At 39.1% G+C, this 18,916-nt stretch overlaps 1 protein-coding gene across 3 annotated transcripts in view; it reads left to right on the forward strand.

The window, feature by feature from the left end:
- The first annotated feature begins 1,713 nt into the window (after window positions 1-1,713).
- Window positions 1,714-18,916, forward strand: part of HEPACAM2 (HEPACAM family member 2) — a 30,802-nt gene continuing 13,599 nt past the window's right edge. For all 3 annotated transcript variants that reach the window (XM_073333951.1, XM_073333953.1, XM_073333952.1), the window contains exons 1-4: window positions 1,714-1,893; window positions 8,387-8,737; window positions 9,692-9,976; window positions 13,805-14,101. In XM_073333951.1, the coding sequence (XP_073190052.1) occupies window positions 1,815-1,893; window positions 8,387-8,737; window positions 9,692-9,976; window positions 13,805-14,101 (1,012 nt within the window). In that variant the 5' untranslated portion in view covers window positions 1,714-1,814. The remainder of the gene's footprint in view (window positions 1,894-8,386; window positions 8,738-9,691; window positions 9,977-13,804; window positions 14,102-18,916) is intronic.

Here is an 18,916-nt window from a genome sequence, read left to right on the forward strand (position 1 = left end):
AGCCATCTCTGGACTCTGCGACACGAGCCACGCAGTAACCACTAAGCCAGACTGCTTACACCCTGGTCTTTTACAGGCTTGCTTTTGTTTGTACAATGTAAAATGACTATTCCAATCTTTGCTACTCCTCCGAACTTCCTTTGCTCACAACATGTTGTTTAAAACACCAAAATGGAGTTTATCCCACATCCATTTTTTATTGATTGCAGTGTCAAAACTCCCATTCACTTCAGTCAGAAATGAATCAGGCCCTTACGACCAACATTTCTTCATTTGTGAACCAGATCCTAAAAAGTGGTCCAATTAAAGACACCTAGCCTATTATTAAGAGGATTAATTGGAGGCTACAAATCACAGCCCACACTAGAGGGCAGTAGTACAGGCACTATTACATGCTTTGTGAGGGGGTATCACATGCTCTTCGTGCGCTGGCTAGTGGGTGATGGCGCCATGGTCCAGGCGTACCTCCTTCCATCCCCTTTGGGGACACTGACAGCTACAGTCATTATCCTGGAGCAGTCCTTGTCCTCCTGGAGCCTGATCCTACAAGGTGCTGAACCATTCCTGAAGGTGCTGAGTGCCTTCAGCTCCTATTAAGTTCAGGGAGAGTTGAGAATGCTTAGCACCATGAGTAGCTCAGCACCTTGCACAACTGAGCTCTCTGAACACAAAGACAGGGATTGTCCCTCACCTCTGCACAGGGCCTTGAGTGAGGTGGGGAAGGGCTCCTTGCAACCATGCCCTCCCACACAAGGCAGGGCACAACCTAGCCCAATATTTGAGAGATTTATTTGTGTCTGCCTAAGTGCTATCTAATGAAAACTTAATATTTTTATAACCACCTATGTAGGTGTAAATATTTGCCGTTGGAAATTATTGCACATGGAAGGAGGGCAGAAAGGGGGTTGCCTTGGTTTGCGGCTGATTAGACTTGCACAGTGAGTGACAGCCTTGGATAAAATCCAGATTGTATATGAGCATTAATTTAAGATGCAATAAATTAATGCAGAACACATATTGACTGGCCGCTAGCTTGGCAGTCTGAGTAAGATTCACACTTTGGACAGAGGATTCTTTGTTAGGATATACCTTGTAGACACCCAACCAAGACTTCACACACCCGAGGCTCAGAAAGGGATAAAAAAAACCTCAGGGAATAAGGCCATCCCAAAATAAGCATTATTCTGTAATATTTTAAGGGAAATACAAAGATAACTGCAGAGCAACAATTGTTTGGAAGAGTGCATTTTACAATAGGTCTATCTACAATCTTAACTCTTTTGTATGAATTTTTCATTTGCCTTTTTGGCTGAGATCCATTGTAAAAAGGTGTTTAATATCCCATATGGCAGTGGACAGCAGAGATCCTACCATTGCAAGGGGCTCAGTGGGATGATCTAACAGATCTTTTCCATATCTGACTACAAGATTCTTATCTGAAGTTAGCGTATGTATCTAGCCAGTCTGTGTTTTTTTTACTGTAACTAACAAAATATGGAATACCTATATAAATTTTACTCACATTAATTTTTATTGAAGCAGAGTGATTCATACTCTGTACCCCATTTATCACACTCCATATTTGCTGTGAATATACCAGGGCAATATTATGATAGAGTCACACGCAATGAAGATGTTGCGTATTAAGCTAACAGGTGTTCCCACTCCCTGTGTCCTTGGTATACACATATTCAAATCACACAAGGCAGTAGACAGGATAGGGTCTGTTAACTCATTGCTGATTTCCCTGGCAAATAAACCAGCAGCTGCTGGACCAAGCACTGACTTAGCACGGAGAAGAAGGTGATATTTGCATGGGACAGGATGCTTTCATGGAGCCCTTTAGCAGCACATTTTGTGACTTACAGTGCAATATATATTTTCTGCTTTTAGGTAAGATACAGTATGTATTATTATGGCTGTTGATTTTTCATTCTGGATATATGGTTCATTTTTAATACTTAAAAAAATTAACGGAATTTCTATGTTAAATTGTCAGATTTTTTTTAAATCAGCCTAGAAGTTTGTAACCCAATAGTAGATCTTATTTTAGTAAGAAAAGCAGAAAGTCTGTAGACTAAATACTGTACAGTACATTATACTTTCTTTTTAATGACTGCACCACAAAGATGAAAATAATTAGCTCTCACTAGGACCAATCTTGCAAACCTTTACTAATTTGAGTAAGGATTTACCATGAGTAAAGGTTAGCAGGGTGAGGTCAAGGTTTAGCATGGCAGTTGTTGCTATTATCTGTTCAAAAACATGTTTGGAAAGTGGCTTTATTTTGCTTGACAGTGAAGGTATTGTGTTTTTAATCCCTCCATATAATACTTGATTGTAAATATTTAAAATTGAGACTGTATAATTTAAACATATTTTGGCATGATATTTTGATTAGGGAAGTTCCTGACCCCCCAAAAAAAAAAATCCTCTCCAAGTAATCTGAGGAAAAGATTTCACAGAAAATTGGATCTCAAGGAAATATCTTGTAGTTTGACTTTTTTTGCACTCTTAGGTTTTACATCCTAAAGAATAGGATTCTTTTTTTTTCCTAATATTCACCATTTAGCATAAGTATGATTTTATTTTTGGCATAAAAGGAAAATAAAATATTTTTGCTATTAAAGCTGAAGAGGTTTGTAACAACCACTACCAAAACCACTAACTTTGTCACTTGGTGAACTGGAGAATGTATTAGCGTTAGTAATAAATTCTGTTTAGTATCTTGGGTGTTACTTTTATAAGCAGATATTTGTCAGCCATGCATTTTGGATAAAATTGGATATCCAATGTACTTCCATAAGAGTCTGTTGTGATTAGATATTAGATAAAATTCTACTTTAATCTCTCCAACAATTCTTCCACAGCTTTTTAGAATTAACTTCTGCTTTATTTAGATGTTTATGTGATTCCAGCAGAAGGAATATGTAACATTACAAGAGTATTGTATCTTCATGTAATCTAAATGTAAGGGATATTTGCTTTACATTGCTTTCCTATATCTTTGTGAACTCAATATACTGTAGACTATTTTGCTAGATTTCATCAGTCAGCATTTGGAGTGAAGGAGAGTTTGTGTCAGGTCTGCAGATTTGCACCCACAAAGTTCTGCTCTTCCAGTACCATTCGCCACCAAAATTAAGATTATTGGTTTGAGTTTTTTAAAACAACACCCATATTTTAGGTGAATACAAAAAGCTGATATTTCTTATTTGCTGTTCTATCTGTATTAATACATACCATACAGTCTCAGATACAGACCTTTATAAGCTTCCTCATATGTTAATTGCCTTTTTTATCAGTACAAGGGTCAAATTTTCCTGCCCTGGAGGCCATGATCCAAAGCCCACCGAATACCATGTCAGCCTTTCCAATTACTTTAGTGGGCTTTGGCTCAGATACTAGTCAAGCCAAACTCCTATGGAAGTCAAAAGACATTTTGCTCTAGGAATTTGGCAGAATCTGCAGAATTTGGCCCTATAAACAGAATGTGTAAACAATGTGCTCTCACTCTCTCTGACCCAAATGACCAAGCATCTGGATGTTTTTCTAAAATATATGTGCTCAGAATTATTTTGGGGAAGTTCTATGGCTCGTGCTGTACACAAGGTCATACTAGATGATCATAATTTTTTCTTCTGGTCTTGGAATCTATGGATTTATGAATGTGTGTGCACTCCTGGCATCATAAATGCTAGGGATCTGACACTCCACTGCTTTGCACCACGTAAATGCATTTACATTTTTGCAGAATGGGTGTAAAAATGATCCATTGAGAACTGGTAGCCTTTTACTCACACTTTGCACAGGATGCAAAGCAGTTGAGAAACAGACCTAGTTTTTTTTATGATGATAAAGTGATTAGTGCTTTAGAATCCAGAGAACAATGAAACCTCCCTAGGTATAAATGCATGCATTTTATGCAGTCAACTCAGAATATGAAGTCATGGTTTTTATTTAAACTAAAGCTGCATACTTTGTTTTCTGTCAACAATGATTCTGTTGTGCTTGCTAATACTTTGAATAGTGATATGGAAGCAAAACATAGATTGCTTTGAGTTCCAGCTAGAGGTCACTTTGGTAAAACTGAACGTGTTTACAGTCAATACAGAAAAGCTGGTTTTAAGAGGTCTGTGTTGCTGGGAAAATGCATGCATTATTTAGCAAGCTATACATTGCAATATGTTTAAGTTTGGAATATTCTTGATTACTGCATGAGGTAAAATTTCGTGGCTCTGTAGAACAAGGACATTTTAAAAATATTTCCTTTTATCCATCTACATTTTATGATGCATTCCAGGAGTTTCATAAAGATATCTTCCATATTACAGGCAGGAACAAAATTAAAACTACTGTATGCTAGTGACTGATTAAACAGACAACCAAGATTTTCAAAAATGATTCCTTAACGTCAGGCTTTAAGTCAGCTTTAGGTGTCTATGGCTATATCTACGCAGTAGCTGGGACATGTAATTCCCAGCTCAGGTAGACATACATGGGCTAGCTCTGCTCAAGCTAGCACCTAAAAATAGCAGTATTGCCATGGCAGCACAAGCAGTGATTTGGGCTACTCACCTGAATACAATCCTGCCTGACCCCCCTCGAGGGACATACATGGGTGGTTAGCCTGAGCCATCATCTGTGCTGCTATGGCCATGCTGTTGTTTTTAAGTGCTCACTCAAGCAAAGACAGCATGTGTGTGTCTACCCACGCTGGGAATTACACCACCCAGCTGTAGTATAGATGTACCCTATAAAATAAGTAGCCTGGTTTTTAAAAATGCCGAGTATCCAGCAATCCAATTGACTTTAATAGGAGCTATTCAGAGCTTCAACACTTTTGAAACTCAGGCCATCTATTTAAGTACCACTTATTAATTGAAGGGATTTAGAAGCCTGAACTTAAGCAATTTTTTAAAATCTTGGCCAACTTCCATATTTAGTACTGTAACGCCAAGCCCCTGGAAGACCATTTTTCCACACTAGAGGTATTTCACCGATCAAACATACCATCATTATTGTGAACAATAGTATATTATTCCTGGGATTCACCCAATATAAGTGATGAGTAAGCATCAAAGTGACTTAGGAACTGAATTCCCACTGGCTTTTAATGGAACTTAGGCAAAACTTCCAAAAATGCCTAAGTAATTTAGAAACCTATCTTCAACAAAAGGTCAAACAAAATGTCACTTGAATCTTTGGGGACATGTTAACTGCAGACTTAATGGGACTTTAGCCTGATGGGAACATCAATAAGAAATTAATAAAGATTTGGTCCATTGACTTCAATTCAACATAATATTTAGTAGCTCTTTGAATATGACAGGGTAACAACAATGTAAAGTTTGATCATAATAAGATTCTGTTGCTTTAATTTAATTAGAAGTATAAATGTTTGAAATGGCTCTAATATTTCAGACTGTACTCTGATGAAGTGTTGATCTCTATTTTTACGAAGCCAAGAGTCACCCAGCATTGCTCCCATAAAACATTAATCTTTGGCAAAACAACTTGTCTGATAACTTCTCCAGTCCTCACTTCCCCATGACCATGCAGAAGTTCCCACACACTGTTCCCACACCTGATCAAATCATCAGAGCATACTTTGAGAGAACAGTAAACTTTGCATTTAGCCTGTGAGAGCCCCACCCTAGCAGACTATCTTCCTGCAGCCCTTTGTCTTGAAAGTGAAAACAAATCTTGTCTCCTTAATCTCCTCTCTGCTTTGCTAATGGGTATTCCTCAACTGTGGCTCAGTGTTCCACAAACTGATGTAAGGAGCCACTTTTCTCCATGAATTAACTGTGGACAAGTTAAAGATCACCTGTTATCTCTGTCCCTGCCTCTCTTTGTACTCCAATACTAAAAGGATTTTTCACTCAGAAGTCTCTTATTTTCCTTTGTTCTACATAAAAAGTCTTTATAACCCAGTTGTGGGGGTGGCCTTTGGAGCAATCTTCCACTTCTCAGGGTAAACACACACCTCCCACCCAGTGGGGGGATGAGGAGTCTGAGGAGTAGAGACTGGGAATGGCTAGGTGAGGGGAATGTAGGGTTACCATATGTCCGTATTTTCCCAGACATGTCTGGCTTTTTGGTTCTTAAATTGCCATCCGGGAGGAATTTTTAGATATCTAAAAATGTCCAGGATTTTGCCATTATTATTTTTCCCCAAAGAAGAGTTGATCATTCAAGAAAGAGAGTGCCTGCTTTTCCCCCCTTGCTCCCAGTGCTTGCGCCGCAAAACAGCTGTTTCATGTGGCTGGGAGGGAGATGGGGGAATGTGGTGCGCTCAGGGGAGGAGGTGGGGCCAGGGTGGGGATTTGGGGAACGGGTCCAATGGGGCAGGGAAGGGGTGGAATTGGGGTGGGGAAGGGTGGAGTTGGGGCGGGGCAGGGGAACGTGAGCAAATACCCTACCCCCCCCCGTGGAGTGTCCTCTTTTTTTAATGTTCAAATATGGTAACCCTAGGGGAATGGGATGGGGACAAGGTGAGAAAGAGATGGGATGGGAGCCAGGGTGAGAAAGAGACAGGACTGAGGCAGCCACAGGTTGGAAGGAAAGGGGCAGAAGGGATCAAGCTTGAGGGAAATGGGCAGAAGAGTGTGTGCCCCCAGAGCACACTCCCCTCCAGACCCAGGAATGGAATCCAAGATTCCTGAGCTCACCATTCCTCTGCAGTTAGCCGCTGCCTGTGAAACCCACTGACAAAGTGTCTCATCACCTCTAGTGCTGATCCACAGAGAGGATGACAACCTACTACTGCTATCAGGTACTTCGTTAGCTCAAGTGGCAGAGGTGGATGCATAGCTCTCTGGCGGATCTAAATGTTCCAACCCTGCTGACCACCACATGAGTGTCCCAGGGAGTGTCCTTGCTTGGTGAAGGCCACCCAAATACCCCGAGAGAACCTGCTTCAATGCAGATATAAAATCCCCTCTAATCACACACCCCTAGTTGTCACCTACCACACCACAGTGGAACCCATATGGGTTATCACGAGACAACTAAAACCCATTCTTGATGGTGACCTCATCCTGAAAGAAATCTTTCCTGAGCCCTCACTTCTGGCCTTCAACCAACCTCTCCAAGCCCATCATCAGAAGAAAGCTCCCTATAGATCAGGACACACCAACTCAAAGCAGCACCAGATGCTGCCAGAACAACAGACGCAAAACCTGCAGACATATCTTCACTGCTACAATGATCAACACCCCCTCCCAACACATCTTTCAAGATCCATGGGTCCTACACATGCCTATCACAACATGTGATGTACCTCATCCAGTGCACTAAATGCCCCAATAGCAACTATCACTAAACTCTCAAATGAATACAAACAGAAAAATGATAAAAGACAAAAACACCTCATCATTGTTCAAAAAACAATCACTCTCTATCTGACCTATCAGTCCTCATTGTCAAAGGAAACCTGCACAACACTTTGAAAAGATGAGCTTGGGAACTTATAGCCATAACTTTGTTAGACACTAAAAATCATGGACTGAATCAAAACACTGGATTTATGGTTTATTACAACAGTCTATAACCCACTAACAACCCCTCCCAGCTGCTCTCTCCCCCTCCCTTTCCTCCCTATGACTGGAGGAAACCACTTCACCTTGAATCGTCCCTTGAAATATGCGTTAACTACTCCTACGAAACAATCTGTTCAAATCTTGTATTTAGCAGTTACACTTTGAGTTAGGCCAGGTCTACACTACAGACCTATATTGGTATAACTGTGTCACTCAGGGATGTGGAAAATGCACACCCCTGAGCGATATAGTTATACCAACCTTAAACCCCATGTAGACAGCGCTATGTCGACAGCAGGGTGTCTCCCACCTCTTGCAGAGGTGAATTTACTGCACTGACAGGAGAGCTCTTAAGCACCAATGCAGTGTTTTAAGTGTAGACCTGCCCTTACTTTCCCAGACTTGAAGAAGAGCACTGCGTAAGCTCAAAAGCTTCTCTCACTCATCAAAACAATTTGGTCCAATAAAAGATATTGTCTCACCCACTTTGTCTCACAAATATTTGGAACATTTTCAACAAAGGAAATTATTACAAACACAATAACCTTAGAACTCCATTTCTAAGTTTTGTCAAACTTTTAAAAAATATCCTAGCTTAGGATGAAAAGTGACATCGAATTTAAGGCAAATCAGTGTTATTTTGTAAAAGATAGGAGAAATGGTTTGAAAATCAGGCTATAAATCTGATCCAACTCCAGCTGATGTCAATACCAGTCTTACTATTTGCATCAGTGGGAGTTGGATCAGGACCATTTTGAGAACACAACAACCACAGCTCCATAAGAGTTTCCATTTAGAATTTCCAGTGTTCCTAGTTTTGTTTTCTTTCCATTTTTATGCAGGCATTTGTTCTGCGCTAAGGCTGACAGTACCATCACATACTATACATGGCATTGAAGGACAACCACTCCATCTTACAGTTGACTACAATTTCAACACTACAGCTTCTGAAATCCAGATAATATGGCTATTTGAGAAACCTCAGAGTATCCCCAAATATTTACTCGGCTCTGTGAATCAGTCAGTAGTACCAGACCTGGAATATAAACACAAGTTTACCCTCATACCACCTAATGCATCTTTGATGATCAATCCATTACATGTCACTGATGAAGGCAATTACATTGTAAAAGTCAATGTCCATGGAAATGGGACAATATCAGCCAATCAAAAGATTCAAGTCACTGTTGATGGTAAGTCAATAAAATACCATATTTTAGTGCTGCAAATAAAATTACAACTTTTGTGAAGTTTCTAATCACCTGGAATCCAGCTACACTTCTGTGTGATTCAGTCTGGCTGTGTATGAATAAATCAACTCACTCAAGTCATTTTATGCTTATTTTCAAACCTGCAATGGTTAATTATTCAACAAATTTTATTTATTGATTGGTTCCTTATTAATCCTGGGAGTATATTAAACTGGGTTTGTAGGCATCATATAACTACTATGAAATTAAATGAACTATAGTGATCTCAAGAAATAATCTGTTTTCATAAGGCCCAGTTCTGCCACCCTTACTCACCTTGAGCCTACATTCACTTTTGCATGAGCTTTTTTCTGTACCTGGAAACCTGACTTTGAGAAAATTCTGGAGGCAGCTGCCTGCTCAGGATTTCATGTTGTCTGGAGGGTGGTAGGCAGGTGGCCCAAAACCCAACAAAGAAGATAATAAGGTTTGGGGGGCAAGTTTGGCCCTAAATAGAGGCTCATGTGGTTCACTTTCATCAAGTGGTTCATTTCCTCTAGATCAATAGGTAGATATGAATATGGATCTGTTCTTCTCCTACATATGTAGCTTCCATTCATGTGAGCGGGAGTTATACATGCACAGAGAAAGAAGAGCAGGAAATGGAAAAATGCATGCAGCATGAACTTGATTAATTCTTTTAATTAAAATGGAATATTTGTTTCCAGCTATTGTGTCATAACCTCAGCTAGTGAAGTTACTGGAAGTATGCCCATTTGGACCAGCTAAGGATAGGACCCTTTTTTTTTCATTTTTAGCAGTATAAAATTTGAAATCTAAGTACTTTCTTAAAAGGATGACAAATGCCATTTATATCACCTGGGCAGTAAATAACATATTCTCCTAATATAAATGGCAAATCTTGTTTATAACTGTTCATATCTGTTTAACTTACAGTTCCTGTCACAAAGCCAGTTGTACAAATCGAACCTTCTTCGGGAGTAGTGGAGTATGTGGGGAACATGACGTTAACCTGTACTGTTAGAAAAGGTACAAGGGTAGGTTACCAGTGGATGAAAAATGGGAAACCTATGCATGCCAGTTCTAGTTACACCTTTTCCTCAAACCATGACACACTTTTAATTGTCCCTGTCATGAAAGAAGACATTGGGAATTACAGCTGTTTGGCAACCAATCCTGTGAGCACAATGGAAAGTGAGATAATTGCACCAACTATATTTTGTGAGTATATAAAATATTTGTGCATACTTTTCTCTAAATGAGCTTCCTGGAGAGAGAGCCTCAATGGAATGGGCACAAAGCAGTTGATTCAAGTTTATATTTTGGCTTTCACTCATGGTAGATTGGTCTTTAACAGTCCATCTATACCCTCTCCATGAGAATATAATGTAGAACTTGCTAAAGTTTATGTAGTTGTTAAAGATCAGCTTGAGCTGCAGGATTGAGGTTGGGATTTCAAAGTGCAGAGTTCTTCAAATCGATGGGTTTTGCTCAGCCCATTATAATAAGAGGGGCTAGCTCCCACAAAGTTCATCGGTGTTTGAATCTCAGGTTTTGGTTCAGACCATCTCTAATAGTTATCGTTACCTTTTACTATGTCTATAGCATTATTGATGTGCATGGTGCTTCACAAGCATATGTAAAAAAATCAAGAGACTTGATTCTGATTTAACTTACATTACTTTCACACTCATGTAACTCCACTGACATTAAAGGCATAACTCCTGATTTACACTGGTGTAAATGAACAAAGTTTCAGGCCCAAAGTCCCTCTCCTGAAGGTCTAACACTCAAGGTTTCTGATGCTGCAAATAAACATGCTTAACTTTATGCCTGTGAGTAATCCCCTTTGACTGAAAGGGAATGTTCATGTGCATAAACATTAAGCATGTGCATATTAGCAGGATCAGGGCCTAGAGTATACCTGTAATGGTGTAACAAAAAAAGACAACAGATCATGTTGGACAAGGAATAATGCACTAAAGTTATGCAGTTGATTAGATAATGGCAAAACTATGACTGATAAAGGATCCTGCTATGAAATGTTCTACTAAAAAAAACGTTTAAACTGAGTCTAAGCAAACCCACTAATTTTCAAGGTGTTGGATGCATATTCCAAAACAGCATGAGAAAACTAGTAAAGTTAATCAAATATGGAGTTTATGGATGAAATGAGTTATGGGAAACATCACTCTAGCTAAACCCCAACCAAAATATTAGAGCAATTACATTTTGAACCTGACAAAAGGCACTTACACTTCTTTGAGATGAAGATGAAGGAGCTGGAGGTAGCTGTTCCATTATGGAGGAATAGAGCTTCCTCACACACCAAGTGGAGTACCCATGGTGGTAGGCTGTAAAGACAAAGAACCAATCCTGGCTCTTTAATAATTTCTGTTCTGAGGGAGAAAAAACAGCTTGTCTATTTATCTCCACTGTGCACTTTGCCTGTGCCTGTACTTCTGAAAGGGTTGCCCATACCACTTTTCGGACCTTGATGAGAAATGAATGGTACATACACATTGAACAGAGAGATAACAAAACACTGGGACAAGGCTCAGAACCACTATATCTAGGGATGTCCTGACAACCTTCCTACACCAATGCAATAACACCAGTTCAATGAGTCATGGGCTTTAATGTTCTGTGGATGTAAAATATCATCCATGCAGCACTTTCCTATATGCTGGGGTTTATTTCAGAATCAGGTGGCATCTTGGTTCTCTTGTCAGTGTGAGAGCTGGTTGAAAACAAAAACTGATTTTCATGAAAAAAAAATGAAATTCCCAAGTGACTTTATGTCAAAGTGTTTGAAAGAGATTTATTTTTTATTAGCTGATGTTTTTGAGAAAAACTGGAAAACAAAGTATTTTTAAAACAGAAAAAAACATTACTAAGCATGTTATGAAAAATTTTCATTTACGAAAAACTTGATTTTATTTTTGCTCTGCTGAGATAAGATTTTGCAAAATTCTAAAACTTGAGCCAATGGCTAAGAAAGACCAATATTCTTGTACTACTTCCCATGCCCTAATTAGCGGTCAAACTCAGTGAGTTATGTTTTCAAGTCAGGTAATTCAGATTAACCTCTCTCTGCCAGTAGTTCACAAAATTTTTGTGTTTGAGTTAGCAGTTGTCAATAACAATCCAGTACAGGCCTCAGGGTCTATATGCACCATATGCCATTGCTGCGGGGGAGTTACTGTGTGTGATAAAAAAGGTCACTCACGGTAAATACCTGCCATCTGCTCAGAAACTAGATGGATAACAGTCTCATGGTGATATGAGCAATTGGAAGTGTTCCCACAGAGTAGTAAATTGTTACTAAGAACAGGTGATTTATTATTTTACAAGTCATTTAGTAAACAGGCTTCACTGAAACATGAGACTCATTTCTGCTGAGAACGATACTGGAAAAGAGAAGTGGAGAATGTAGGATCCCAGGAAGGAATTATTCTGCTGTTGCACTCAGAATCAAAAAGGTTCTTTATTTTGATCATCCCTATTCATTAGCATTATTTGATTTGTCTATTAATTGTAATAATAATACATCACAAAGCACTTAACAGATAAATAGCTTCATTCAGAAATAAATCTATACAACACTGGGAGAGAATTTATTAGTCTGGTGGTGTGGCTGCTGCAGCAGAAACTGCTGACCTATGTGGGAAATCTGAGTTCAAGAGATCAACTGGTAGAGCCCTGCAAATTTGCAGATATCCACAAATATCCACAGACCATGTTTACGGATCAGATGTGGATAGAAATTTTGTATCCGTGCAGGGCTCTATAAATTGAGATTTCCTTCTTCTGGGCTTGTGAGAAACTATTAGAACAAATTTAGACCTAGACAGAGGTTTCTGATTCCTCTGCTTCTGACAATCTCCAAATGGAGCAAGGGGGACAAGGGCCTTTAAATGGAAACTATGTTTGAGAGAATGTAAAGCCCAAGGCAGTGAGAGTAATGGGTTGGGTGAGAACTACTGAATGGTTTCAAAAAGCAAAAAAGCAAGTTCATTCTTAAAATTAGTAGATTTTGAACGTTTTGCTTTGCATTTAAAGAAGAAGTTGTCTTTGAGCCTGACCCAATAACAAAAAAAGCTCTATGGTCTTCTGATCCCTGAAAAGGTGCCTATGCTGGGTTCCTGGAAAACTCTCCTTGCCCAGGGGAAAGCTCACTAAGAATGGAAACCCAGGAACTAAACGGTGAACACAGCAAAAGTCAGGGGGATGAGAGGAAGGTTAACATGTGCTTTAAGGATCATTTGTGAAAAACAACTGTCTGAAGTTATGTAAGACACACCATGCTATGTCTTACTAAGGGGAGGATAGTTCCATAAGCAAGTATTGTGTGGTAAATACTAATTTACATAGGTATATTTCAGTGCAATTTTACTGATCTTTATGTGTAAACACAGATAAGCTATGCCAGTAACCTTGGCATTAAAGTAGAAAGAGTCCAGTTCACCCTTGTACAGACAGCCAGAAGAAGGCCTACTGCTTCATTACACTACATTACCTATGCTGCTTCAGTCCCACTACGGTTTTTTTGAGGGCTTTAAACATTGCTTGGGTGCTGAGTGTCTGGGTGAATTTCACCCAAACAGATCAATATTACGTGGGTGTTTTCTGTGATAAGACTGGTTGCAGAGTAGCAGCCGTGTTAGTCTGTATCCGCAAAAAGAAAAGGAGTACTTGTGGCACCTTAGAGACTAACAAATTTATTAGAGCATAAGCTTTCGTGAGCTACAGCTCACTTCATCGGACATCAGATGAAGTGAGCTGTAGCTCACGAAAGCTTATGCTCAAATAAATTTGTTAGTCTCTAAGGTGCCACAAGTACTCCTTTTCTTTTTGTGATAAGACTGTTACAAATCTATCTAAATAAGGACAGATTAAATGAATTGGAAGCCTTTTAATCAGAATAATTGAACCTAATGGCAGCCATTTGAAAGGTTAAGGCTGTACTTATCCTTGGAATTTTTGAGGGTTATTCTTTGATTTTAATTTTTTCCATTATGATCATTTTTGTTGTTCATATTAATGCAGATGGACCTTACGGACTTACAGTTAATTCAGATAAAGGGCTGAAAGTAGGGGAGGTGTTTACGGTTGACATAGGAGAAGCTATCCTATTTGATTGCTCGGCAGACTCAAATCCACCAAATACTTACTCCTGGATCCGAAGGGCTGACAATACTACAGACGTTATCAAATATGGACCCCATCTGGAAGTTGTATCTGAAAAAGTGGCCCAGACAACAGTAGATTATATGTGCTGTGCTTACAACAATGTGACTGGAAAACGGGACGAAACTCATTTCACAGTGATCATTACTTCTGTAGGTAAGAACATAAAATGTATAACATAACAAATACTGATCTAGTATAACACATAAACACAGTACCAACCTAAGGGGAACCAAGCAACTGGAGTGCAAGCCAGGTGACGAATCAGTACACTGTCTTGATATTTTGAACTTCCCTGTCCTCAGCAAGAGGGTAGAGACGAGGGGTGAAATCTTGGCAATAGTGAAGTCAAAGGGAGTTTTGCCACTTACTTCAATAAGGTCAGAATTTCACCACAGTTGTGTCTTGTAGTTGACTTGGTCCTTTGAGTAGAAATGCCACTGCTTTCTACCATAATAACCAATTCATGAAGCAGAATTAATACACATTTTTTATCATCTCTCCTTGAGTGTGTTCAGTATAAATACATCTGTTAGTCTTTAAGGTGCCACCAGACTCCTTGTTGTTTCAGTATAAGAAAGGAAGCTATATTGGGAGAAATATAAAAATACACAAAAATACAGTGAGCTCTAAGGCTAGACTGCTAGCTTTGCATTGCCACATAGGGCACCTGGATTCTATTCCAAAGCCCACTTTCTCACTCCCTCTTAGCAGGGGCTGAGAGTGCTGTGCAGGCAGTATGACCAGCACATGGTATGATGCCTCTAGTCATTCAACAATGGCTGGAATGGCCAATTAGGGACCAACAAACATGGGCATCAAAAGGGCCTCTGGGACTTGGTAGAAGATACCTCTGAGTCTAGTGTGTGATGGTAATCCAAGCTATCTTTGCAGCAACACAAATCAATGGTTTCATTACAAGATACATATGGAAATTATTTTTCCCATGTGTTCTTATGTAGATTTATTGCTAAGTATTGACGTATGGAGTTTCTCCTTTACTTTCAATACGTGATAGATTTAAGTCCTATATAATACTATGCCAAAATTAAATGACTGCAAAGCAATTTTTTGTCAGAGAATCCCAATGAAAAATAACTGTAAATGGTACAATGCTGCTGAAGTCTGTAATCGCCTTATCTACTGCCTTTTCATTGCTAATTAGAAAACATTTTCTGGATCGTTAATAATTTAATTACTAAGGAACAATAGATTTTTTTTCAGATAATGTGGCCATATTATTAATGTACAGCAACATGTCAGACTGCTGCCTTTAGAAAGTTTCACAAACCTGTTTTGCTGGTACCAGACAAAGAGCTCATATATTTATTATTAAGATAAACAAGGACAGCAGGTGTCTATTGTTCAGATGGATTTAAGGTAATCTCCACAAATGAAAGCTCCATGGTTTCAAACACCCTGGCAGAAAACGGGTTACAGTTTTTCAGTGGAAATAATACAGTTTAAAATAAAACAATGTGATGACTAGAAGGGGGGAAATGCAAACAGAGCGGTGGTGTTCCATTAGGAATACAAACGGCATTTTTCCTGGAAGTGAAAGTAAACCAGGACTCCTGCAGTAACTGTGTGTATAAATAAACACACTCACAATCATGAGCAACAATTCTGAGATTTGTTTTTGAAGCCTGATAAAAAGCAAAGTCCACATGGTGCATATTTTTTGTTTAGATGTACTTAAAAAAAAAAGCAGATCTCCTTTGTTAAATTATCCCATGGCATTTTAAACCACTTTGGAGATAATCAGCTTTTTCCATTTTATACCATTCTTCCTGTTTCTGAAGATTTATTCCAGTAATACTAAACCCTGGATCCCAGGCTACACTCCTTAATTCAGGAAAATTCCCTTTAGTTTCAGTGGGAATTCTGCCTGAGTGTGGCCTCAAAAATATGCACACCCAGTAAATTTCTCCCTGGGGACCAAACTCTGAAGTCTTTAATGGTAATTTTACCTGATTAATGATTACTCTCCAAGGAAGATATTCTGTGTCCCCACTCCTCAAGACAGAGAGCCTGTGCAAAGCCTTACATGACACTTAAACCCCAGTTAAGGTATTTACACAGAATTTAGATGTTTCAGAAGATCTTCAGCAGCTCCTCTGCAAGTAGGGCTGAAATCACCTATAGAGTTTTGTACATATATGTCCAACTAAAACCAAGAGAACTAAAAAGACAACAGTTATAAACAGTTCATCCGGTCAACTAAAGTGTTCTATTTTAGCCAAGAAGTGTTAGAGAGTTAGATTTTAAAATAAAGGCATCTATCTAATTATGGACATGATTCTGCAAGGTACTGAGCACTAATTGCAAGACTACCTTATAGGACTGAACCAAGATGGAATAACGTTAAATTTATGTTAACAGCACAGCTGTTTTCTATACAGATTTTGTAGGAATGAATTTTATTTGGCTATAAAAATGAAGTTACTCTTTTAAATGTTCCTTTAAAGATTCATCTGTTTCCCCAGGCTTCTGGGTGAGGGAGAGCTTTGATTGGGAAAGAGGGGATTGATGGGGTGGAACTTTTTCTGACTGGAATTGTGAAGGTTTGTTGTACATATTTGGATTAATGTTCATATACGTAACCTTGTAACTGACCAAGGGTGAAATGCTGCCCTGTATAGAAGACCAGCCCCAAGCCAATATAACACTTGAAGTGGATTTACATGGTGCATAGATCTTGTGTTGCCCATCTACATAGGAATGGATGAATTTTACCCCTAAGCACTACGAGAAGTTCAGGTAGAAACACATATAAATAAATACTACAAATTTAAAGGTTTCAGAGTAGCAGCCGTGTTAGTCTGTATTCTCAAAAAGAAAAGGAGTACTTGTGGCACCTTAGAGACTAACCAATTTATCTGAGCATGAGCTTTCGTGAGCTACAGCTCACTTAACTTCATCGGATGCATCCGATGAAGTGAGCTGTAGCTCACGAAAGCTTATGCTCAGATAAATTGGTTAGTCTCTAAGGTGCCACAAGTCCGATGAAGTGAGCTGTAGCTCACGAAAGCTTATGCTCAGATAAATTGGTTAGTCTCTAAGGTGCCACAAGTCCGCCTTTTCTTTTTACAAATTTAAAGTTTCCATTATAGGGGAAACTGGTAATGACCAGCTTGTAGTGCTGTTTTGTGTTTATGCATTATGGTATTGTCTTTACTTACATGATCACATGCTACTTTTTCTACATGACCCCTGCCACATGTAGGGCACAAGGGGAAAGAAACAAGGTGGTATGGGTAACCATAAATCTGGCAATTCCCAACTTTCAAGTGCTTAACTTTGAAACCTAAATTTGGATCTTTTAACATAATTTTTGTTTCACACACATCACCAACACACACACACAATCTGGTCATGATGTGCACATAAGTCTCACTGGAAAAAGCCTGCTTTAGTGTGACAGCAACAGATACGAGCAAAGGAAACAAAGATCAGCAGTGTTAGAGGGCTTATTCCTTCACCCACTTACTTCCCTGGTCCTTCTCACATGAACAGAGAGCAACAATACCCGAAGTCCAAAGGTGCAAACAATTCGATGTTTATTGGGGTGAACTTCCAGCAAGCATGATTCCAGTTTCCTTCCTTAGTATCCTCCTTCCCAGCTCTGACACCACAGAGCCTTACACCTGTGTCCCTGTTCCCATTCCTACCCTTAGCCAAACATGATTCCAACTTCCTTACTCCCATTCCCTGTTCCCATTTCCCCCTTTAGCAAAACATGATTCCAATTTTCTTACCCCTGTTCCCATCTCACACACCCACATGCCCACCCCCATCCACACCCACTCACTTCCTCATTGACTACAGATTATATAGTAAAACTTGAGTTCTGTTTAGCTATACCTTAACCAATCATTTTCCTGAAATTTAACTAACCAATCCTAACATATTGTAACATGATTATGTAACCAATTATATCCCACCACCTTAATTAGTTTACACCCAGCAAAATTAATTATACAGCAGACAGGAACAATCACAGAACCAGACAGAGATTATACAGACAAACAATAGCAAAGTGGGAACTATAATGACAAGACAATACAGAAGTGAGGATTTCACATCCCAGCTATTGATAAGTGAGTTCTTGCCAGACAGGATGCTATCAAACTAAGTTTCCTTTTACATTTTCTAGGCACTTCCCTTTCTCTGGAGGTGATAGGAACTATCAGGACAGGATTGTATTCCTAACAGCCGAATAGCACCTTATTTCAGTGTGACTAGTTTGGAATGTGAGGATGTGACCGTTCGCTTCCCAGCTTATGGCTGCCTCTGCTGCTTAGCCAAAGGCCTGAGCCTAAGCACAGGGCCACAAACTGTCACAGTAAGAGAAGGCCCTTACACTGGCAGACAGTGGTTTTGATTCTTTCTTTTATACCTCTAGAACTAGCCAAGCGATAAGAATACACTTAAATTCTTAGAGTATAGGCCTTTATAGACAGGCCTGAATATCTATATCCTAACAAACAGTACTAATATTAGGGAGTCATATAATTTAGCAGTTTGTGTGAGAATCTGATCAAAAACCTATCAATGATCTATAAATCCCAAAAATGAAGCACAGAGAGGTAAAGTGACATACCTATAGCTACACAGTGGCAGAGTTGGGAATTAAACATCTCTTTCTTCATTTCCAGCCCAAGGACCAATCTGCTGTACCTTCAGCATGTAATAAGCTAAAGAATTCCCATATCTGTACTAGCAGAAAGGAACTGCAGTCTTCATACATGTAGAAATCCCTGAAAGCTAGAATTGATCAAATTATGAATTGTGACTACATTATTCAACAAATTTAGCCTATATTTCTGTTCCTGAATAGTTTGCAGACCCATCCTGAAATTACACATATTCCTGATTAACATGGACTCACAGAGTAGTTCATGCTAACAATTTTTTCCTTGTCTCATTTGGAAACTATTGACTTCAACTGTTTGATATTTGTTATTTGTG

The sequence above is a fragment of the Lepidochelys kempii genome, chromosome 2, assembly GCF_965140285.1.
Source record: "Lepidochelys kempii isolate rLepKem1 chromosome 2, rLepKem1.hap1, whole genome shotgun sequence".
In the NCBI taxonomy this organism is placed as follows: domain Eukaryota; kingdom Metazoa; phylum Chordata; order Testudines; family Cheloniidae; genus Lepidochelys; species Lepidochelys kempii.